The sequence below is a fragment of the Cotesia typhae genome, unplaced genomic scaffold (assembly GCF_013202065.1).
Source record: "Cotesia typhae breed Kobodo isofemale line unplaced genomic scaffold, CoteBio_Ctyphae contig_69, whole genome shotgun sequence".
Taxonomy (NCBI): Eukaryota; Metazoa; Arthropoda; class Insecta; order Hymenoptera; family Braconidae; genus Cotesia; species Cotesia typhae.
The window spans coordinates 830317-855593 of record NW_027423763.1 but is presented as its reverse complement, the minus strand read 5'-3'; the positions used below and the strand labels follow the sequence as shown (position 1 = coordinate 855593).

At 33.7% G+C, this 25277-nt stretch overlaps 2 protein-coding genes across 14 annotated transcripts in view; one reads left to right on the top strand and one right to left on the bottom strand.

Moving 5' to 3' along the window:
* LOC141532849 (uncharacterized) overlaps positions 1–18695 on the bottom strand; it is a 95353-nt gene extending 76658 nt beyond the window's left edge. The window contains exons 1-6 of one of the 3 annotated variants that reach the window (XM_074251408.1): positions 18559–18683; positions 15194–15302; positions 14871–15103; positions 14470–14752; positions 14051–14123; positions 12939–13114 (exon numbers count right to left, since the gene is read on the bottom strand). The gene's annotated coding sequence lies outside the window, so the exon portion shown is untranslated. Of the gene's footprint in view, positions 1–12938; positions 13115–14050; positions 14124–14469; positions 14753–14870; positions 15104–15193; positions 15303–18558 lie in introns of all 3 variants that reach the window. The other 2 variants (XM_074251409.1, XM_074251412.1) reach the window with 2 other exon arrangements.
* Positions 1–25277, top strand: part of Eph (Eph receptor tyrosine kinase) — a 92191-nt gene that overhangs the window by 62681 nt on the left and 4233 nt on the right. The window contains exons 5-16 of one of the 11 annotated variants that reach the window (XM_074251383.1): positions 11144–11429; positions 12024–12560; positions 12956–13116; positions 13217–13478; positions 14148–14336; positions 14613–14724; positions 15055–15125; positions 15938–15955; positions 16243–16308; positions 17137–17310; positions 17518–17996; positions 18581–18918. In XM_074251383.1, coding sequence (XP_074107484.1) covers positions 11144–11429; positions 12024–12560; positions 12956–13116; positions 13217–13478; positions 14148–14336; positions 14613–14724; positions 15055–15125; positions 15938–15955; positions 16243–16308; positions 17137–17310; positions 17518–17996; positions 18581–18918 — 2693 coding nt within the window. Of the gene's footprint in view, positions 1–11143; positions 11430–12023; positions 12561–12955; positions 13117–13216; positions 13479–14147; positions 14337–14612; positions 14725–15054; positions 15126–15937; positions 15956–16242; positions 16309–17136; positions 17311–17517; positions 17997–18580; positions 18919–20613; positions 22632–25277 lie in introns of those variants that run through there. The other 10 variants (XM_074251384.1, XM_074251385.1, XM_074251387.1 and 7 more) reach the window with 10 other exon arrangements.

Here is a 25277-nt window from a genome sequence, read left to right as displayed (position 1 = left end):
AGTCGTTTCCTAATGCATCTGTACGTTTTCCATTACGATTCGCAGCGCGTGAGTTAAACTAACGAGATGGGCCACACGGGATAGCTCAACTTCTATCAGGGTGGCGGGAGGGTCTGCTCATTCCGATTCGCTCGGTCGCCATAGTAACCGGTACGTGACCACATTGCCCATGGGGAGACGTCTATTCCCAGTCTCCGGCATCCTTTATTGTCTGTGTGCTATCCTCTATCTGCTATCAGCTCCAGAGTGTGCCATCAGTGAGCCGTGCTGCTCAACAAGAGACAAGTGTTTAGGTGCGTTACCTTTTCTAGTAGATTACCGACGGATACTAAGACTAAGCCAGCTCGCTCTCTTTGGTCTCTTTTGGGATAAATGGATCCAAGGGTGGAATCCTTTCCTGGTGCTGAGTGTGGTTAAACCAACTGTGAGGTCACGTGATGAAACTTCCCGCGTCTTCAGCTATTTTTTTATCTTTTTGACGGCGCTATATATTTTTGCGTGGATATATATTCGTAGCGGAGTGAGCTGGAGTGAGTTGTACGAGACCGGGATCCAGAAGAAATTGAATCTGGCTTTACGATGAGAGCTGGCTCTTTCGAGATCCAAAGAAGTTACAGTTCTTTTTATCTTCCTCAAGGGAGAATTGTAAATTAGCTGGGTTTCTCTTTTTTTTTTTTTTTTTTTTTTTTTTATTAAAAATATCGACGGAACAGAATAATATAAGTTTATACGTCAAACGCACTCTGCGCTCGCGTTCGATCAAAACGACGGGTTGCGTATCACACTGTGGAAGGGGGATGATGATGATGGGTAATGGAAGAGTGAGGGTGAGTATGAGGGTGAACGGCATGCCAATTTGTCGAGCCACCTCCGGATTTTTCGGTGGGGCGCTCCCTCTAAAAAGTCTGATACCCGTGGGGAGTGGAAGACTCCACACATTCTGCCGGGATGTGAAATGATGATTCATCCGGTGCTATTGTCGTGCTAAAATGCTCAATTCGCTGAGGTGAATATCGTCTCTCTATCCTCATACCGCCGGTATTCAATCCATCTCTTTCTGGCTGGTTTTCATCCAAAACGATCATCCCCATATACGAATACCAAAGCGGGAATTAAACCTAGAAATTGGAGTCAAGTTAAACAGGGTTCAAGGCAATCAATGGAAAGGGTCGTCTCTCCATTCCACTTCTTGTAAGCATCATCTCCGTCTTTATCTTTTTTTTTTTTTTTTTTTTTTTTTTTTAGCTGCCGCCTTCCTTTCTCCAAACCGTAGACTTATTATTTATAAAGGGATCCATGGAATCCAACTTGTACTCATCCTCATATTCGTTCCCCCCAAGGGCTCGCTGTAAATCATCCGAGTATTCTGATCGTCGTTATCCAGTCAGAATTTAGTTGGGTTAACAGCCCGATGGGATGTTAATGAAAACTAAGATGAATAAATAATGTTTACCAAGAGTTGGACGATAAGCCGGATGATATTATTTTTATGAGATTACAATCTCTTTAAGGAAGACCAGGGGTAAAGATAGCCATCTGAATCTCAAGTGATGGTCCGATGCCGCGCCCTTTTGTCACCAGATAATCATCTATTCTTTTTCTTCTCAGCTTATCTTTTTTCGACAAAATTTTGGACTAAAGATCAACTCTACTCATACCAGGCTATTAATTCCTATAAAAAGACTCTTTTTACAGAGCATTTAAAAGCGTCTTTTGACGCAGAAAGGGATGCGGACTCTTTCCTAACACTAGGCTCCGTATATATGTATATCTATGCAGTATGTAACATTGGCTGGCAATCCGTCGAGAATAATGGAACCGGTAGAAGATTTTTGGGCGAATTAAAGTAGCAATTAGAGGATAGATAGCCAAGAAAACGTTTCCGCAAAGTTCTTGTTAGCAGAGAGCTTTACTCCACTATATTGCCTTTTCTTTATATCTAATCGTATATAGATATAAACTGTACAGTATATGTACAAACACTGCCACGGAAGAGGAGTGTAACACATAGAAAACCAGAGAAAATTGCACGAGTGGAAGAAATATCGGTGTGCCACTTATCTACCTATATATATATATAAATATATTTATATAGCAACCCATACTCCCGGTAGTCTTCACATGATTCGAGACGTTCAGTATTCTCCAACGCAGAGCACTGAGGAGTAGTAGATTAGATCTCCACCGTCCTAAGTATCGATCATCCATCGACTGGTTTATTCCCATCGGTTACTAATGGAAAGACTGGTATTTATGTGCACGGCCTTCCTTGGGTTGATCCTTTTCTTTGTATGTGCATATACATACAAATACTTACTAATATTTATAAATATGTATACTGGTGTATATATTGTTGAACCAGGTTCCAAGATTGCAAGCACGCACATTCGATCTATCTTTATGCCATATTTACTATCCTTATATTCTAACAATCATTTAACCAATCAGAGAGACTGGTTATTATCATAAAGGGACAGCCTATGAGAAGTAAATAATCCGAGCGATCTGGAAAAATGGATATATCTTTATATTTTTATCCGAGATCGTCTGATGGTTTGTGCGTATGTTTTTATAGCTTTAATATATGGAAAGTGTATTCATATATGGAATTTTTATATGCGATATATGACAACTATGTCCGTATACAAAGCTTATATGATCAATATATGGCAGAAACATTCCTTTAAAGCTTATACGATCACATATATGACATACATGACCACATATATGGCATATGTGATCATAAATGCCATATATGTGATCATAGATGGATATATGATCATATATATATATATATATATATATATATATATATATATATATATATATATATATATATATATATATATATATATATATATATATGGTATATATGCCATGTATGATCACATATATGCCATATATGATCACATATAGGATCTATGTGATCACATTTCAAGGTTATGTGGCAAGTGTGATCACATATGGAACTGTTGTGATCAATTTATGGCAATTATGATCACATACAAAGCATATATAATTATTATGTGGCAAATAGAATCACTTATAGAGCATATATATTGATAATATAAGCTACTTACTATATTAAATTAGCCAAAATCAATAGAATTAAGAAAAAAAAATTGTGATCGTAGTACCGATAAAAAAAATTTGAATAAATTCCAAAGTGAACCGAAAAAAAATATTTATTCTGGTGTTTAGAGTAGTTTCTGCAACTGGTGCACATTCCGGGTATATAAATGAATACCAGTGATTTATTTATCGTTTTGTTTTGTTTATATATTATTTAGCGTGAAAGTAAATGGTTTATTATTGCCGGTCGTTAGTGAGGTCATGAAAAAGAGCACAGATGGCAATGGAACAAGAATGTAGACTTAATAATGCCTAAGGTAATTTTTGCTTAAAGTTAAGAGAGCCAGAGAGCTAGTACCCAACGTCGCTATACCTCCATCTCTGTTGGCTTCTCTTTTATCCCCTGTGTGAAACAAAATAAGCGTTAGCTCTGCCATATATTTCTCGACTTAAATCTTAATTAGGAATTTAACGACGGCCATTTTGCCTCCGGCACCAGAGAAGAGAAGAGAAGAGAAGAGAAGCTGAAGCTAAGCAAGAGAAGTTGGAATATATAAGCAAAACTATATAAGAGCCACCGACAAAGACAGCCAACGTGTACAGAGTACTTAGAGAATACGAGAATCGCAAGTCTGGTAACTTTACTTAGCTCTCTTGGGAATACACCATCCAAGCAAGCATCCCTTAGTCGTAGTCAGAGTACTGCTTCGGGGTTATTTTGTTGGATAAAAATTATTATTACCCAGTCCTATCTAAAAGATACCAAGCAATGGTTTGGGTCTACGCTTAAATTCTCGAGATTTTACAAAAGCAACCCTTTTCAATTGTTATCTACAATTTACAGAGCAGTTTACCAAACTCATCTTACATTATTTACTTCTCATTGCAGGTCCCCTTATGATAATAACCTCTTTGATTGGTTAAATTATTCCTCGGGTCTAACGGTATTCCGCAGGAACAAATATGTGCCATGATGTACCATTGGCTTAAAATAACCATATTTAGTTTGGGGTTATCGTATATAATACTAATTGGCTTTACATAGCCATTTTGAATACATAGGACCTTTTTATGTCATTTCATGTGATCTGTGTGACCATTTGCTCATTTTTTAGCATATATCCCCAATGAGTGTGATATCTGACACTAATATTAAAATATCACTATTGTGTCTTTATATGTCAGATACATCAATATCTGATACTCTTATATGACTCGAAAAATAAAATTTTCCCTCAATATAAAGTTCAACAATAAAATAACATCGAAATTGTTGAAATTAAAAAATCATAAGTAATAAGTTCGAAAGTTATGATAAAAAAGAGGGTTTATCGCTTTAGCGACCGAGAATAGCAGCTTCTAATGGACTTTTTCCTCGCCTCATAACTCCCCATCGTTACGTCGATTTTTCCATCTGCCGTTCTTTGTTCTCGTCTCACGTCTACATACAATAACTCCGTAGGTAGTACCGCGTCCATATACAAATACATACATACATACATACATACATACATACATACATACATATATAATAAATGTCTATGAAGATGCGTACGGCGTACACCACTAATGCATACAGCACTCAGGGTGTGTATGTCACGTGTGTGAGCGATAACCACGCATTTACATTGCCAAGGCCGGTAACCCAACGTTGCTCCAAAGCAAAGCAATGGCAATGGCAATAGCAATAACAAGTGCTTCTACTGTACGATGTACGCTGACGCTAGTCTGAAGGGAGCATACGAGCGGCATGCGTGACGCTACTCACTTTCCATCTCACTTTCTCTGGTACTCTTTGTCCACGAGTAATTGACTATATAATGGATTCCTGGGACCGTGCGATACGTCAAGCTGACAGGTCCACCCTTGGATATTATTAAAGCTTCCCTACTAATTCGCTACGATTTCATGGACTGAAAATGTGGATGCATGTTTGGACCTGAGCCAACGTTTCCTTCCTGCTAAGGGGGCTTGATCAACGATTAGCATAAGATCCTGCAAGGGGTTGCCGGAATTGAAATTAAACAAAAAATTCCCCGTTTCTATTTCAAGATCTGTCTGGATATGGCTTTCATGTTTTTATATTTCCACTTGTTTTGCTAACGGTTATACTTATACCCTCTATCAAGGGTCACTTTTATAGCAAATTTTATGCTCTATTAAAAAGTTCCTTATGATTACATTGAAAAAACGAATAGTTTATGAGATACAGCGATTTTGAAATGCGCCAAAAAGCTTTTGCATATAAGCATTCTATTCCATAAGGAATTTGCGCATTGTAAACACTTTATCTTGAAAACGGTTCATTTTTTTGGTATGATTATAGAGAACTTTTTTATTGAGCATCGAATTTCCTATCGACATACTTTATTGTAAATAACTGTAAATCTCACGGCTTTGCAAAAAAGAGGAAAAACATGACTTTTCCGAGAGAATCAATATTATAGCTTGAGTTATCGAGAATTATTTTTGAGGAGACTCCAAATGGAAATCCCTAATACATATAGACGTATAGATGTGGATGAGTATGTAGATGTATGTAGATTCAGAATATGTATGCTTGGCTCGAGGGACCGCCACGTGAGCGTGAATAGGATAATCCACGCTTTAGACAGAGTTGATTCAGTTGACACTTGGGTCGTGACTGGAACACACAAAGCCCTGAATCTCTATTTTCAGATCCGAGATTGACGTTAAGAAATGGAATGGTCCTTAGGTTGTTAGGGTGACACGGAAAAAGCCTGATAGAAACGTTAAATATTTTGATCACCTTAAATTTTCCGAGCACGAGTTAAACTTTTTTTTGTTATTATTCGAGGCGCATTCTCCGTACAATTTATCGGAAATTTTATGTACTGAAGAATGATATTCATGCTCTACTCCTGTTAGTGCGGAAATATATTTCGGAAAAAGAGATAAGGAGAGAAACAAGGATAACAAAATTGACATTTCGAAATGAAAACCCGAAAAAGGATGTGACATGTACAGTTATCGACAGACATACATATTAAATGTGGTACGGGCCCCGGGTCTTTGTCATCAAAACTAAAATATATATACGTTTCAAAATTAATGCGTCGCTCCTGCTCATATCATGTGGCTTCTGTTTGTATGTGTCGGTTTTTGCTTTTGAAGACTAACAAAACAACAATATATATATATATATGTATGTATGTATATAAAACCTGTCTCTTTGATGATGAGGTCACAAAAACTCATCCTGCGGTTTTCGGATTGTTTGGTACAACGCAAAAAACAAGACGAGTTACAACAGTTTCTGTCGTTCAGGATTTTAAATAAATACTTTTGATATGTTGGATTATCATTGCGTTGGAAATATCATTTTATGTGCGATTATATGATCATATGTGAAATGTCTGGGTGTTAATGAAGTAGCGTTGTCCATTAATGCAATATAAGCTCATCAAAAAGCTTATTAATGATTAAAAAAAACCAATAAGGTCACATATGAAGTTAATATGACCATTTAAAAAATATATTCAACACATGTGAAGCTTGTACGTTCACCAATATCGTACTTTAATAATTGAAAAAGCCTATAAGTTCACATATGAAACTCATATGCTTACATAACCCATTTCTTCTGATCATAAAGGTCTTACAAGCAATAATTGAAAGCCTAGCGAACGTTTATAGCCTATTTAGAACGTTTTGTCATACATTAACCCAAACTTGACTTTGATGACCACCTGGAACTTCCCTTCGGATAGTACCGAGATTTACCTCTTGAAAAGGCATTATAAGTTGTTTTCCAATGTCGGTAACCTCTTTTTAAAGAAATGTGATCTAAATCCCCGGATCTTGTTTATTGCAGGAAAGAACTCGACATACATTTTTCGTCTTTCGATATATAAAGTTTGGTAGGATGCGGTTCGGGTGTTTTATTCCTCGACATCCCTATTCCTCGAGCTCCGGTCGTATATATTCGATGGAATATATCTATAACGACATTTATCCCGAACAAATGCGTATTTTTCCAAGTTGCACCGAGTGCAATGAACCCTTTGGCTTTGGAGACTGGGCCAAAGGTGCCCTTTTGTGTCACACACAATCCATATAACCAATTGATGGAGTCCCGCATTGTCAGAAGTTAGTTTTATTATTTGGCTTGCTTATTTTTCTTTTTTGTTATTTAAAGTCATTCTTTCGTATCGGGGATAGCTACAATTGGAAATCAAAACCGTTCTTTTATGTTCCGCAGTTACCCCCCCTTCCTCCCAGCGATCTATTATTGCTCTAGAGCACACATATATCGAAGATTGTAGTATGTAATATATAAATCTGTGTACCCGACCCTCGGCAGCTTAAATTTTGAAAAATTTACGATCCATCAGAACTTGGGATTCCAATTTCATTGTCTCCTCCTCGCGAATACGATAAAAAGTTAAACTTTCAGGTTATATTCGTTGATCTTGCGCTCTTCCAATTTACTCAACAACGCCAGCAGAGCTTCTAGCTCCTATTTTCTCCCGTTTTCCATTCTTCACCGTTATATATATATATATATATATATATATATATATATATATATATAGATATATACCATGAAATCACAGCAATACGTCTTCATAAATCGTTTTCATTCATTCCAATAAAATTCGGCGCCCGTTTATTTGCTCTACACCAACGAAATTTGCTTTTAAATCGGCTAAAATAAATTCCGTCATAATTTACAAGAATAAGAAAAGTTAAGCGTTACAATTTATTGTTAAAAATGATCCTATGTGGAGCGAAACAATTCCTTGGAATACTAATTTTCAAGAACTTCAGAGGATATATTTGTCTTGACACACCAATTTAGAAAGATTTTCAAACGTTGATGTACCCCTTAAAAATAAAATAAAAAAAAATTGGAATTTTACTGTTCTTTAACCTTAACCCAAAAATAAAAGAACATCAAACCCCCAGCTTATAAATAATTGATTATCCTTGACGGTGTATCACTCGGGCGTAACATAAACCTAATGAAATTTAATATCATTAGAGGTTATAAGTTAGTATTAGACAAAAATATCTGTTGATCGTAGATAAAAAAACAGAGTGATAATAAAATAGCAGTAAATGTCCCTCACCTCAAACTTTAAATTCAAAACGAAATTTATCACGCGGAAGTCTAAAACTTTTTAATAACTTTTTTTTTCCTTATATTCTTGTCCATATCATAGCAGTCTCACTCCTACACGTCCGTCGTAAGATACTAGAGCAATAACTCAAGCAAGAGCTCGTACTTTAGCGTCGAAATTTGTCACCTAATGAATTTAGAGGATCCAGATGTGCTCTTAAATGATTAGGTGTCGAAAAAAAGCGTCACGTGTTGAGCTAATGAAACTCTCAAGTAAGACCAAGCAAGAAACTGTAAAGAAATTTATTAGCGCCCGGTGAATCTGCCGGAAATACGTCAGCAGTGACTGCCAGGATCTGGTATATTCTGATATTTTTTCGGGTTGAGAATCGCAAGGTGGTTCTTCGATGCGCAGGAACAGAAGCAGGACCTGGTGATTCCCTTGGGCCCGAGTAAAACGGGTCCGGTCTCCATCCAAACCAAAGAGAGTTTCTTTATGCGAACTGGAACCAGACTTGGCAAGTCTACGGAGAGATACTTCATGGATTCTTTTTGCAGTTTCGGGTTTCTTCTCCCTTGATCTCGAATCCGGAGTAGGCTCGATCCCCTCATTCGGATTCGTTCTTCTCCTTCTGATTCAAGTTAACTCAGATTGGTCAGCTGCTTCTCTTTTGGACAGACGTCTTGCTGTCGACGGGCCTCTTGGGCCAATAAAACTAATGGTAACGCGCGCCGGTAATTCTTTGCGGTCTGTTTGTCGCAAACCCGCAAAAGCAATTCGACGACCCAAGTTGTTTAGTTGCCTGACGTGACAACGATGCTCGAAGGACAGGGCCACTTGGTTAGTTAGCTGTAGCTTAAGCTGTGTGTACCTTCTCGGCTTCCATTGATTTCGTGGTTAACCGGGTTTCCGGAAAGTTTCTGGCTTTTCACTGATTGGCAAACCTTTCTTGACTATTGATCACTTTTAAGTGTTTCTTTAAATAAAAGGCGTTAATTATGCCTCCAGTAGAATGTCTTGTCTGATTAATCAAAAACAGTTGCTAAAGATGTTGCTGAGGTTGCTAGTAGCGTTGCTAAGGCGGAAAAAATCTACTAGTTCATATAAATTTTTAAATCTCGAATTCTAATCATCCAAATCCAAATAAAATATATTTATCCAAAGTATTAACGTGATAGAGCGGAAACTATGAACGATTACACAAACTTAAGGCTCGGCGCGTGTACTAACCAGCCTGGAAGCCTGGGGTGTTGGCACACGTGCGATCAGTTTATACCCCAGTTTAATTTATTTCTCAAAGTGTTGGGCAGCACACGAATGGGGCGAGATTAAGGGAAAAAGAATAAGGAAAGTGTCCAATACGTGCATCGTTGCACTATTGAACCGAAGCTTCATCCCTTGTTATTCTGGCAGTCCTATCCTGGGGAATAGAACAAGTATGCGAGTGTTAGTTCCCTATAAAAGTCGAGCAGAAAACAGAGGGAAGAACTCAATATATATTAAGATCTGGACCCTATTCCATCCCTTTTCCTCGGGAACTTACACCATCGGAATCGCGATTATGCCAGCAATATTACAACCCTCTTCCCGTCTTCGGACCTTCGTAAGCTTATTGGCTTTATTTTGTGGTAGTTCATATCTATTATTGGTGGCTTGAGGAAAATAGAAAATATTGCATCCTCCGTACTTTTTTGCCACTTGTCCGTTCTTTTTATTGTGTTATCGTTTTATTTCGCTCGGGAACCCTCTTCACACCTACACTCATGCTTATACTTTTGCTTTTTATACCACTCTTTTTATTAGCAGTATAACTAAAAGGAGTACGTTGTTCCAAACTACGTGTCTGTCGGGTCTTATCATCGCGGTGATGATCATAGAAGAAAAAAGTCTAAAAATTCAATGAAACGAAAATTGCTCAGGGATTTCCCACAATATTCAAGATGTGAAAGAAACGTTGCCTCACAATCTAACATTGATGTTTCTCTAGTGTAAAAACTAATATGTCAATTGCATAAAATTGATTTCTTAATTTCTAAATTGATTATCCTGAACAGTGCATCACTTGGCGTGAAAACAAAGTCATTTTTAGCATAAGTCATAAACTTAACAAATAATTGTAATAAATAAACTTTCACTTACCTCACACGTCCCATCGGAAATGAAATGACACTAACTTATCCGTTGAAAGTAGAAATTTTCTTGGCACTTTATACTTCTTCTTCACTAGCTGATAACTAATAGCAAATAGCCTTAAAGTATTACAAGTTCTGAGTTAGCATTAGCGAACTGTCAAAATCCATCTACTAGTGAGATAAAACACTCAGCAAGTAGCTCCATAGTCGATACAATGTAGTATATGATATATATTTATATCTGTAATTCATTGTACAGTAGTAGTATGTCGGGAAAGATTTTACCGTTAGTACGTCGGCCATTATCCGGCAGCAAAGTGTCCTAGCAACTTGTCAAGTCGGAATAAAGCGTCTTAAGAAACTTCTGGGCGACTGTAGATAGGGTGGCTTTTACAGCTCTTTGGGTAAGTAAGAATATTTTTAGGGTGTAGGGTGAAAATGGCCTCATCATCACCACCTTCCTATTCCCAGTATCTCCAGACTCCACTTGTTCTTCTTAAGGACAAATAACGTCCTCTCGTTCTTCAAGGTTGTCCGCAATTCGTGAATCCCTCCTCGCAATCGAGACCCAAGGAGATACTTGAGTCCTAAAACTTTTCCGTATCTGATTTCAGCGATACTGAAAAATAAAAATGAATATAAATATCTATGAAAAAAGTTATAGCAAGAAACTTTTAAAGTTATACTTACAACTACATGTCGAGTTTTATGCATTGAGTGCGTAGCAATATTCCGTAAAGCAAGAAGCGGGAAGAAATGGTATTTCTTCAGAAACTTGCTTTTTATTTGAATTTATTCTTCGTCTTTATTATTGAGAGAGAACAACCTTTAAATTTTGTTTACGTTTATTTACAGTGGGTGGAGGAATCCTTTACCAACTTCGACAAGGGTATAAACTGGAGAAGTTATGTTGTTTGCGATGTCGCCTACAACAACGTCAACAACTGGCTTTGGACGCCCTTCATAGAACGTGGTCCGGCCAATCGTATGTACATTGAGATCAAGTTTACTACAAGAGACTGCTCCTTGTTCCCGGGTAATGCACTTAGCTGCAAGGAGACATTCTCTCTGCTTTACTACGAGTTTGATGCCGCCACCAAAGAACCTCCGCCATGGGAACCCGAAAGTTACAAGCTGATAGGTAAGCCAAATTTGCAATAATAATTAGTCTGATATTTGCTTACGAATTGCTTTGTACTGTGTCCTAACGGCTGCCGGAATTTATTAATAAGTTTACTGTCGTTAGTATTTTCTAGTACTTTCTTCAATTTAGAAAAAAAAAATTTTTTAATGGTTGACAATTGAATATACCCTTGCTAAGAATCGAACCCGGTTCCTTCACTTTGAATTTTCCATTTTTGGTATCTCGCTTATTTTTCACAAATTCTACATAAATAGACTTAAAAACTCGGAATTTTTTGTAAAATTATCTTTAATAACCTTATCCGAAACCTTTTCACAAAAAAAAAATTCAAAAAAACTTGCATCAAAAATATGGCGCGAAAATAAAAAAAATTCAAAACTTTTAATGTAAGTTGTAAAGCTCTTATGAGTATTGAAAAGTTATAATTAAAGTAAAAAGGACAAGTTTAAATACTAAAATCGGATTTACTTAAAGAGAATTTGTTGAAAAGTTTAAATTCCTTTTCGGTAACCGGCATTAAATACAAAGCAGTAAATAAATAAATAAGTAAATAAGTACCTTTATCTGTAAACTAATAAATATAAATGACAGGTCGCATAGCCGCGGGCGAGGGAAGATTCAACACAAACACCGAAGTTATAATAAACACCGAAGTTAAATCAATACCAGTGACTAAGAAAGGAGTGTACTTTGCATTCCGGGACCAGGGGGCTTGTATATCCATCCTGGCAATAAAAGTCTACTACATAAGTTGTCCAGAGGTGTCTGTAAACTTTGCCCACTTCCCGGCAACGCCAACTGGCCGTGAAGTTGCCCTGATAGAGCAAACTATTGGCACGTGCGTTGCAAATGCCGTGGAAATAGACCAACCAACTTTCCTCTGCAAGGGAGACGGAAAGTGGTACTTGCCATCTGGAGGATGCCACTGCAAACCCGGTTATCAAGCCGATGTCGAGAAGCAACAGTGCACTGAGTGTCCTATTGGCAAGTTTAAGCACGAGGCTGGCCCTCATACGTGTGAGAAGTGTCCTGCACATAGCACTGCTCCCGATTATGGATTCGTCGAGTGCCGATGCGACGTCGGATACTTCAGGGCTCCAAAAGACCCGAGAATAATGCCATGCACGCGTAAGTTCACATTATTCGTTATTAATCGTTAATTAACTTTTATTCCAAGCGATATTGAGTCAAATTAAGTGGGTAGCTTGAAAGCTGTCAAAATTCTGTGTAAAATGAGCCGTCGCGCGACTTGATCCGCCGCAGGTCGATTTTTGATTAATTAATTAATTAAATATTAATGCCATTAATTTGATGATAGAGTGATAATTAATATGGGTTGTTTGGGATCATTTTACTCGAGCTTTCATTATCTAGGTCGCGGTATACCTAATTTTCAAAAATAAACGACTTTATTTTTTTGTTGATCGTCAAAAAAACGATTGTAGAAGCTAGGGATATTTTATACGGGAAATTTACTTTAGTTTTTAAGATTACATGAAATCTTACCTTTTTCTTATCTTCAGAGCCACCATCAGCCCCGCAGAACTTGACAGTGAATTTCGTGGATCAATCGACGGTAATTTTATCCTGGAATGCGCCTTATCAACAGGGAGGAAGACTTGATACCACTTACAGAGTTGTCTGCGACGCCTGCAGCACCGGAGTCAAGTATATTCCCAATACTGTAAGTAAATTAGATCATTAAAATAATAATCAACCAGCGATGCATGAAATTTAATTAATTACTGTTACATTTTTTTAATGAATAATTAATTAAAAACTAGGAAATCTTCAACGACACGAAGATCACCATCACCGGATTAAATGCAGTTACGACTTATCGGTTTCAAGTGTTTGCCGAGAATGGTGTATCACCAATGGCGGGCCGTTCTGAGTATGTAGATATTACCGTGACAACCGAGGCAAGTGTACCGAGTCTCGTCAGCAATGTTAGGATTACTAGCGTCAAGAGTTCCGAGCTCAGCATCAGTTGGGATGCTCCCATTACTGAATTAGGCGAGAGTGATATTGTTGAACGTTATGAAGGTGCATTAACATTTTTTAATTACTACTTCAATTAAGTTCCACATTATTACTGCTCTTGCATTAATTTTACCTCTATTTTTATTATTTATACACACTCTATATGTTTTTTATTGTCTGCAATTCACACGTCGTAGATTTGTTGCTGTCATTGGAAACTTATTTAGTTATTAAAATCAATCCGACAAGAATTTAATTATTAACAAATTAAAGAATTATTTATTGGCTGTTTAATCGTTAATTAACTTCCGTTCTAATTGATATTGAGTCAAATAATATAGTTACTTTAAATGCCCTTGAAATTCCGCGTAAAACAAGCCGTCGCACGACTTGATCCGCCGCAGGTCGATTTTTGATTAATTGATTAATAAAATATTAATGCCATTAATTTGATGATAGAGTGATAATTAATATAGGTTGTTTGGGTTCATTCTACTCGGGGTTTCATTATCCAGGTCGCGGTATACTTAATTTTCAAAAATAAACAACTTTATTTTTTTGTTAATCATAAAAAAAAAATTTCGGATTTTTGCAATTTAAAATTTTAAAAAATTTTTATGAAAAAAAAAACTCACCTCAATTTCATTTCTTCCAACTTCAAAACCCGGATCACCTTTTTCCGACCGCCATAACCTCTATCTGAAAAAACTAAAAAAAAAATATTGATTACAGTAAAAGTATATCCCCGATTTGACGACGCAATAAATGCAACGATAGTGCAAACACACGATTTATCAGCAACATTCAAAGGTTTGCGCCCAGCAACCGATTACGCGATCCAGGTGCGAGCTAAAACGACCCGCGGATGGGGCGAATACACACCAGTGATCTACAAAAAGACGAACCATGCAATGGGACTAGGTGAGAAACGATAAACGATCCTGTCAGTAGTCACAAGTAGTCAATAAATTTATCCAAAACAAAATAAAATTCAATGAAATGAAAACAAGCTAAATAAATAACCTAAAAAAAAAACAAACACATCAATACTAACCTTATATATTTATAACATACAGAGTCAAACTGGTAGAGTTTAAGTAAAACAAACAGCGCAATAAATAAAATCAGTGATACTCGAACATTTTATTTAATTTGTTGGTTTGTTTATGTTGCCAATAATGTGTTGATTGTTTGCAGACTATGTCGGTGATGACGACAACATGCAGGTGCGCATAATCGCTGGCGCTATAGTCGCAGTGGTGGTCTTGCTCGTGATAATAATTATCATGACTGTCCTCTTTCTCAGAAGGTAATAAGCGTCATAATAAATCTGGAAGCTCCAATAAATAAATATTTATTAAGTTGTGTATATATATATATATATATATATATATATATATATATATATATATATATATATATATATATATATGATAGAAAGCTACTTAAAAATACCTCAACACCTTAACCTTAACTTAAATTCCAGTTCCGTCCTCCTCAGACACTTAACATCTCTATTAACCTTTAAATTATACTTCAGTATTATTTCTTCCCAACTTGTTCATCATTCCCATTCTCAAACTCGTTTAAATTCCAATACGTGACTGATATATTGTTTTTTTATTTTTTCGATGCACAGCAGAGCCTCTGATGAATGCAACAAGAAACAGCCCAGCGATTGCGACACTCTTGAATACAGAAATGGCGAAGGTACGTTCGTTATTCATTTGTTATACACTAATATAATTATTATTATTAATAATAATACCAATACTCACTTTTGTTACTTAATTACAATGTATATTGAACCCTCCATTATCAATATTTAAATATAATTGCCCGTGTTGTGTCACTGAGCGCAAGGTAACTTAACCCCCCCCCCTTGACCTGCAATGTGTGGTCTTGATATAAATATATATTTACATACCTTTTCTCCCTTGTATATGTAAATTGTATATACATATATATTTTTTTTATTATTATTATTATTATTATGTAGGTCGTTTTATTTAATAAATTTTTCAAACTGTCGTCATTGGAATCTCGTGAATGTTTCAGAGGAATTAATCGATACTTTATGAAGGAATTATGGGAATTTTTTGAACACAATTAATTTTACTTGAACACGGTTAATTTTACTTAAAAATTGTTGAAATAAATTGAATTTTACTTAATTTACCGCGAAATTTTAAATTGCAACAGGTTATGGGCCCAGACATGAAATAAAAAAAAATTTATAAATAAAACGATCTAAAAACTCAAAATTACAACTAGATATGAATATTCCCAATGTTTTTCATCACCTTTGAAAATTTTTTCAAACATAACCTCAATATAAGAAAAGTTGATGAAAAACAACGCAACAATTTGGCTAATAATAATCTAACAAAATTTTCTTAAATTCTTTCTTTTCATGTGCGATTTCCCTAATCCAACCTGCTACCAAAAACCAAACCAACCAACCAAATATAAACAAACAATTATAACCTATGAATATATAACGTTATACACAATCGCTACAGGACTAGTTGTGACCTACAGTAAGTCTTCTCCACCTCCTAATTTTTTTTATGCATCTTTCTCCTGGTAGCCGCCATCTTGAGAACTGAGTTGTCAAGACGACCGCTAGCCATTTTCTAGTGCACAAATTTTCATTTCACGGCTAAATCGGTTTAAGGATGCATGGTTTTTTTTTTTCGCATGCTTACTTTATTTTATTTTTTTTTTTTTTATTTGCTACTCAAAAGATATTTTTAGCTTGAATGTTTTAAGATATTTTAGTTGCTGTTTTTGTGAATCAGTTTGTTGGTTATTGTGTTGTTCACAGTGCACTGCAAAATGGACAGTTCACCGATTGTGACAACTCATACCAATAACAAGAGCAAGTCCTCGCGTAAGTCCTAATTCCCTTCGAAATATTATTTTAGTTTACATTTTTAGTTCCCTAGATCCTTAATTCTAACTATAGTTTATTTTTTGGTTTAAAAGTTCACCCGAGTACCAAGAGATGGCGTAAGTTTACCTTATAACGTATTTTCCGTCAAAATAGGCGGGAATTTTTGAATTTAATGTTTAGAAATATTGAGAATTTAACAGTATGTTGAATATTTTTCATTTTTTATCACTTATATCAATTATTTTCTTTAATTTATAGCAAGTTTTATTAAAAAAGTCTTCTAATAATAAAAAATATCAATTTTTTATCAAATTTTTTGTTATAATAGCTCCCAAAATTTTTATTTTTCACAGTAATTATTTAAATTAAAAATAATTTGCTTGACGAAACTATTGATATAAAAAATCGAGGTTCGGTCCCCGGCTCCGGTAATTTTTTTTTTTTTTTTTTTTTTATATATAAATGAGCCCAAAAAATCCATCGGCTTATTAATCAGCTTGTTAATGTTCTTCAAAAATAGTTGGGTGAATGAGCGCATGTTTTCCTGCATCCACTATTAAGATATAATTGTCATTGAATCAATATTCTTCAAAAAAATCGTGAAGAAATAAATTATATATATTAAATTTTGGGATTATATCGGTCTCAAAAAAGAGATTTAAAGAAGAATATTGAATCAAAAAAAATTGAGTGAGTGTGTTGGTGCAAATGTGGCCAAAAATTGATAAATACTGACTAAAGATAATGAATAAAGATGATAAATCGTAATATAAAACCAGCGGACCCAAGTGTTAATATAATGACTCTGTTTTGGTGACGTTGCAGTGACTACGCCACTATTCACGCCTGCAGTGGGTGTTACCGCCGGGGCAGGTAACGCCAGTGGCACTAGTGCACGAAGTTACGTTGATCCACATACATACGAAGATCCTAATCAAGCGGTACGTGAATTTGCACGTGAAATAGACGCTGGTTACATAACGATCGAAGCAATAATTGGTGAGTAATTACAATATTTATATTCGGGTATTCCGTTATCACCTTCCGTTCTATTCTGTTCTATTGAATTTGGGCGTTAAGGATGAACCTACCATCCAGAAATGAAATATTGCATGTTACGAATACAGAAATTTAGAATTTATAATTTGTAATATCCGACCTAGTGGTAGATTATAATTACCGTAATAACAGATCAAAATAATCTAGGTGGCGGAGAATTCGGCGATGTGTGTCGCGGAAAATTGAAGCTACCACCCGACGGCCGCGCAGAGATAGACGTGGCCATAAAAACCCTGAAACCCGGCTCGGCTGACAAGGCCCGGAACGATTTCCTGACAGAAGCCTCGATAATGGGCCAGTTCGAGCACCCCAATGTGATATTCCTTCAAGGCGTAGTGACTAAGAGTAATCCGGTGATGATCATCACCGAGTTCATGGAGAACGGTAGCCTAGACACTTTTCTACGTGCCAACGATGGCAAATTCCAGGTCCTCCAGCTGGTAGGGATGCTCAGGGGCATCGCCAGCGGAATGCAGTATCTAGCTGAAATGAACTACGTCCACCGAGACCTAGCAGCCAGGAACGTCCTCGTCAACGCCGCCCTGGTTTGCAAAATCGCCGACTTTGGGCTCAGTCGCGAGATCGAGAGTGCCACGGAAGGAGCCTACACTACACGGGTTAGTATGGTAATGGTTGTTGATTATTAATGTTATTCACTGAGGAAGAATATACTTTTTTATAAAGTGTATTGTTTTTCAGAAATTTGGAGTCAAATACTGGTTAGAGAAATTTTTCCGACAAATTTACTTTTTTTGGTTATTAACAAAAAAATAAAATTGTTCATTTTTAAAATTAGGTATTCCACGACCTAGATCATAAAATTCCGCGTAAAATGAACCCAAACAACCCATATTAATTATCACTCTTTCATCAAATTAACGGCATTAATATTTCATTAATCGATTAATCAAAAATCGACCTGCGGCGAATCAAGTCGCGCGATATCTCATTTTACGCAGAATTTCTCAAGCTTTTAAACTATCAATATTATTTTGCTCAAAAATAAATTTTTCAAAATAAAAATCATCAAAAACTAATTTTTTCAATTGAAAATAATGATTTCTCTATCCTACCGTTGAATCTACAAAAAATAAATAACATCCAACATCTGAACGTAAAAAACCTTGTAGCATGCATGAAAGTAAAGCACAATAACTAGCCGTATAAAAAAGCGATAATGATCCTTACCTTAAATATTTCTTCTTTCCAGGGAGGAAAAATACCAGTCCGATGGACAGCTCCAGAAGCGATAGCATTCAGAAAATTCACGAGTGCATCAGACGTGTGGAGCATGGGCATTGTGTGCTGGGAAGTAATGTCATACGGAGAGCGACCATACTGGAACTGGTCCAATCAAGATGTGATAAAATCCATCGAGAAGGGCTACAGATTGCCGGCACCTATGGATTGTCCGGAGGCTATTTATCAGCTGATGCTTGACTGCTGGCAGAAGGAACGTACACACCGACCTACCTTCGCCAACCTTACGCAGACGCTGGATAAACTCATCAGGAGTCCGGACACGCTCAGGAAAATCGCTCAGAACAGGTAACCAACTCCCTCTATCAATCATATTAATTAAAAAATTAATTATTAAACTTCAGAAGATGACTCTGCACTCAGCAGATATCTTTTCTAAAATTTTAAATATTTTTTAACAAATTATCTTCATTAAAATAATTAAATAAAAATGTCTGCTGATTTCAGCATCATCTTCATTAATTAATTAATCACCCATTAATTAACAAATTATTAAAATAAGTTACAATTGAGGAAGAAAGAGGTTAGGAAGAGAAACAATTTGTCTCACATTACACATTTGGTATAGTATGTTATTATACTATATACCTAATTAATTAGGGACAGACAATGTCGATAAATACGAAAGCTTTTTTTACCGAGCAGGCTTCACCATTTTAAGAAAAAAAAATAATTATACGTATTATTATTATAAAGTATACTTATTAAAAATAATAATAACAGCATGCCGCGGTGATCGTGTCCATAAATTAATTTTCTCAGCGCGCTTAATCCTAATGCTTATTATTATAGTACACATTGTTTTTCACCGGATTTAAAACAAATCAGTTACTGTCTACTCTGTGTGTGCATCTCTCTGTATTTTTTATTATTATTATTGTTATTATTATTGTTATTGTTAATGTTATTGTTATTACCGCTGTGTATTGATTGATATCTATATGTCTTCATGGTTTATACAATGAAGACTACTTGTATGTAACTACTCTCTGTAACTGGGCTTCTGTCTATATCAGACACTTGAGATGCTGAAGTCCAAAAAAATTTGGATATATTTATATATACATATGTGCTCATATGTCTATATAGGTATATGTTGTCTATTGATGGAGGCAAATACATGTGCGAGTGTTTTACTGGATAACACTTTTAAAACCTGATTGGCATTACTGGAAACGGACACTGGACAATCACACTCTTACTTTTTTCTTCTTTCACTACTTTTTTTTTTATTTTATTTTTTAACGAAAAAGGTTATGTTTTTGTTCAGAGAAGAAATATTTTTTTTATTGGACGAAGAATATTTAAAATTTTTTTTTTTTAAGAAGAAATAATTGAAATTTTTGTTAAGGATTTTTAATTATTAAAATTATGATTATTTTTTGTGATGATGATATAAGACGAAGAAATATATTTTAAATTTTTTTTGAGAAGAAAAAATTTTCTTTATATTTTTCACAGTTATTTAATGATTTTTGTATAAAAAAAAAAAAAAAACATAACCTTTTTACAAAAAAAAAAATTTTTTAACAAAAAAATTCTCGAGCAAAATTAATTTATGGACGTTATTCGTCAACTTTTTTTTATTTATTTTAATCACAGTAAATTGAATAATAAAAAAGCAAAGTAATAAAAAACCGCGTTGCTTAATTTTACTTTAGCTTTTGTCGCTTAGCGCTTATTATTTGTCCCGGTCCTGAATCTCCTGACAAAAAGAAAAAGAATAAAACTTATTAAAAAAAAAAAAAAATCTGGCAAAATTAAAGCACAAAAGAATAAAAAAAGAAAGAATGAAAAAACAAAAAATTTGCTTATCCTGTCCTTTTTCTGGGCTAATTCTTTGTGGTTTTGGTTTTGTGGTGTCTTTGGTACCCGTCTTCAACTGCGACCGCAACTACGTCAACCAACTGTGACTATTTGGAATGGGTCAATTGATACTACATCATCGCCAACTGCAACATGACGACTGTTCATCAACAACAGTGTGAGGCCGCCAGCACACAACCCTTATTACGTGACAAGCCAATCGATGAATTCTGGTTTAGTCCAAGGTCCAGGACAATTTGTTGATGTATCTGGGGGCCACCAGGCCCAATCATCAGCAACGATTGCCGTTCCAGTAATGCCAGCGGGAGCCGGACGTAGTCTACACTATCACACACATGCAGCAACACACGCATTACCACATCAGTCACCATTAACTTATCCCAATTGGGTTCCTTTTTCCCATTTTGGCTGATAGTTGTGTTACTTTTTTTTTTAATTATGTTTTATAGTTATCAGTCACTTCACTACTGTACTGTACACAAATCGGCGTTTAGTTTTAAATCCGTTCTGGGAAATCAATTATCTGTCATCAATCGTCGTATATCATGTTTTTGTCCATATGTGATCATATATGGAGTATATGTGATGCATATATGACCACTTGTGGTCATATGAAGTTATATTACTAACAAAAGACTTAATTTTTCACATATTAACTATATGTGACAGTATATGATCATATGTGACCATATATGTTCACATATGACCATATATAAACATATGTGATCATATTAAAAGTATATCCAATTATAAAAGATTTAATTTTTCACATACTAAATATATGTGACGTTATATGATCATCTGTGACCATATATGATCACATATAGCCGTATATGAACATATATAATCATATAAAGATCTATCCAAGTATAAAAGACTTTATTTTTCACATAAAAATTATATGTGATACCTATTATATTATATGTGATCACATATGACCATATGCGATGAATATATGATCATTTATGGTCATATATAACTAAATTTTATCATAAAAGACTTAATTTTTTACATACAAAGAATATGTGACACTATATGATCACATATGGCCATATATGATCATATAAAGCTATATCAAATAATAAAAGACTTAATTTTTCATATATGGAGCATATGAATTACTATATGATCTCATATGAAGTATATATGACCATATATGAAGCTTATATGATCATTCAAAGCTGTATCAAATTATAAAAGACTTAATTGTTTACAAATGAAGTTCATATGTCCACATTTGAACTATATTTGACACTATATGATCACATATGTGGTATCTATGAGTATATATGACATATAAAATAATATTGGACAATCATAAAAGGCAACTTATAAAGCTATTAAAAAAAAAAATTATATAGATTGATTATAATGTATATGATGATGATATATGATTTTTTTCCCAGAATTAGTTATTAACAAACATTCGTCATACATACATACAAACATATAAAAAATATAAGAATTTATTTAACTGCCATGCTCAAACCGCCACAACCGACCATACACTGCAATCGAACAACCGATTGCTATAAATTTTAATTTTTTAAAGCCACTTTTGTACATCAAGATTTCCTACAGCGATCGACGCGCCGCGACGATATATCTTTTTTATAAGCAATAGATTAATTATTGATTAAAGATTAATATCTATTATTATTATTATTATTATTATTATTATTACTATTATGACGATTATAATTATTATTATGAATATGAATATTATAATTATAAATTATAAATTATTATTATTATTATTATTATTATTATTATTATTATTATTATTATTATTATTATTATTATTATTATTATTATTATTATTATTACGATAAAAGCGAATATATTTATTAGTAGTCAGTAGATTAATCGAGAAGAATAGCAAGTTTATATTGAAAAGGTTTTATTGTTAGTAAGTTTGTAGAAGCAATTAAATCAACGAATATATAACAAGTATGTGTGTTTAGTGACACATTAAATAAATATTAATTATTAATTAAAGATAAATTTTAACTAGATCAAAACTATAACTTATATTGAAGACGTTTTATCCTTGGTGTTTGATAAACTTTGATTCTAACAACTAAATTTATCCGATCAACTAATCTTCTTTATACATTATCCATTTTAAATCGATAATTAATCTAATTGATATTATCCAACTCGGTTTTATTTCAAATAAAATCATCCCTTTTTTTTATTTACCAAAAAATATAAATTAAACAAAAGGTCACTGCTCGGTTATAATTATTAAATTATTTTTATTTACGAGTGATACTTTAATTATTAGTCTTCTTACGAGCGAGAAATAATAAAAGCTTACATTAAACTTTTATCGATTTAATTATCCCATTTCGTTATTATTATCACTTGATATCCTTCATTTTATACTGTACTTTATTTAACGGCTCAATTAATTAATAAACTATCCTCAAAAAGTTTAAAAAATTATAATAATTTCCCGCCTTTTTTGCGTTTCATATTTTCCCCGTAATAATTCTAAAAAATTTCATCTTCATTCACGATTTTATAATTTTTCACACACCTCTTTACAAAAACAATGTAATTTCTTCCTTATTTCTCAGTAAATTCACTCACCACAAAGTAAGTAACAAATTGTTATAAAAATCTTAACTTTTTCTGTTAATCACCATAATTACTAATAAAATGTCGCATTTTGTGATGAAAAGTTATAAGAATGCAAAAATTTTTTTTTAGTTATTTCTTACTTAGTAAAAACTGCTATGGTAAGTGGACTAGGTTATATCTCGCAGGGTAATAATTTTTACTTACAGCGATTTTTAGTTTGCGCTATAAATAAAAATTATAGTACAACGTTTTTAGTCCGCCGGTCATATTTAAACTTTTTTTCGTAACATATTGCGTAATTCTCGTGTAAAAATGTGAGTTGAAATTGGGATAAAAAAAAAAAAAAAAACACTAAATTATTTTCACCGGAAAATTAATTTTTTTAAATTTACACCCTCAATTTTCCATAAATTCAATACTTAAAAAAAAGTCAATGATCATAAAATGCGACATTTTTATCTGTGCTACAAAAATTTAAGTTTTAACCCCAAAAAATACTTTAACTATTTATTACTCTTCTAAATATCAAAAATCACTTCTAAAACTCACTTAATATTGTTCCTAATGCCCTCAAGATTAATTAGAAGCTTTTAAAATTCAATTTACTCGCACCGAAAATTTCCAAGTTAGCCGTGCGCGAACGCCGCTTTATATCTACCCAGAGCGCGCAGGGTTCGATTCCTGGCCAGAGTTTGTTTTTTTTTTTTTTTTTTTTTTTTTTTAACTGAAAAATTGTATAAAACGTCTTCAAGTATCTATAAAAAAAATATAAAAATAAAATATTTATTGACTTATTAAAAAAAGACTTCTCTTAAAGTATACGCCAGAGCGTTTTATCATATTATATTATATTATATTAGTAATAGTATTTTTCTACATGAGATATTAAACCCGGGTATAAAGACAAAAGCAATTATGCATTTATTATACCCGGACAGAGTTTAAATTAAACAGCATCATGGGAACATCAAAATTAAACCGTAATGCGCTTAACTAATTTATTTAAACACATTGTTATAATTTATGTTTAATTATTATTGTTATTATTATCAGTTAAATATTTGTTTTACTGGAAACTAACACAACACTCGGACACGCACAGCTCTCTCCCTCAACTCACGTTGATAATAAAAAGTATAATTTCTCTAAGAAATAATTTAATGGCGACGATAAAAAATTAATCATAATAAAAAAAAAAAAAGTGTAAATTATTTAACTGAACCATAAAGCAGTGGTAAAATATATTAACGGACATACAAAAATAAAAAATGATAAAAAGAGAGAAAAAGAAAACCATAATAATAATAATAATAATAATAATAATAGTGTTTACTGCACTAACAAATGTACTAACAATTATCAGAATCAGAGAAAGGGGTGCACCACCCCCACCTCCACCCGCCACATCAGCTACCACCGTGAATTTCAGACAAAGGTAAAAATAACAAGAGACCTGGGTTTTTACAAAAACTACCAACTGACATTATTCGTTGTCATTTATTATTAATTAACTTTTGTTTATCGTTTTTTTATTTTTTTTTGTGTTTAAATGAACCCAAGTCTGAATGTAAGAAGCAAAAAAATAAAAAAAAAATTTTTTATTTATTTATTGTTAATTTTTAAACATTTTTTTGCTTCTTAAGGTTTTGATATTTGAGTTTTTTATAGAAATGCTTGACCCTACCCTGTATTATTTAAGCACTGCTTGCTTCATACGCACTTTCGTTAGCTTAATGTATTTTAGTTGTTTTAATTTTTATAAATTATTATTATTATTATGATTTAGTTATTGTGGCAAATACGACATTGTCGAACTAGTACTAGGTTAAACCTAAACTGTAAATTTGAATATTTATTGTATATTTAATTGATGGATTTTTATTGTTAATTATTAAGAACCATGTTTAAATTCTCTTCCTTATTATAGTGTAAATAATAATATGCTAGAGAGAAATCTATTGGTTTCTCGTATGTAAATATTTTATACATATCCTAAAGACTTGATGTTTGTTTATTTTTTTTTTTATTCATTCATTAATTATAATCCTGATATGAACCTGATCAATAAATAATTTAAATGAATCTTTAGATATAGGAGTTACCTCACTGACCTTTTATTTATTGTATATATACTTCCTTTATATTATTGGTGTCAGGTTTTCACTTTTTTGCGAAAATTTTATAGAGAATTTCTATTAATTTTTTTTTTTTATTTATTTTATCTCAAAAAGTTA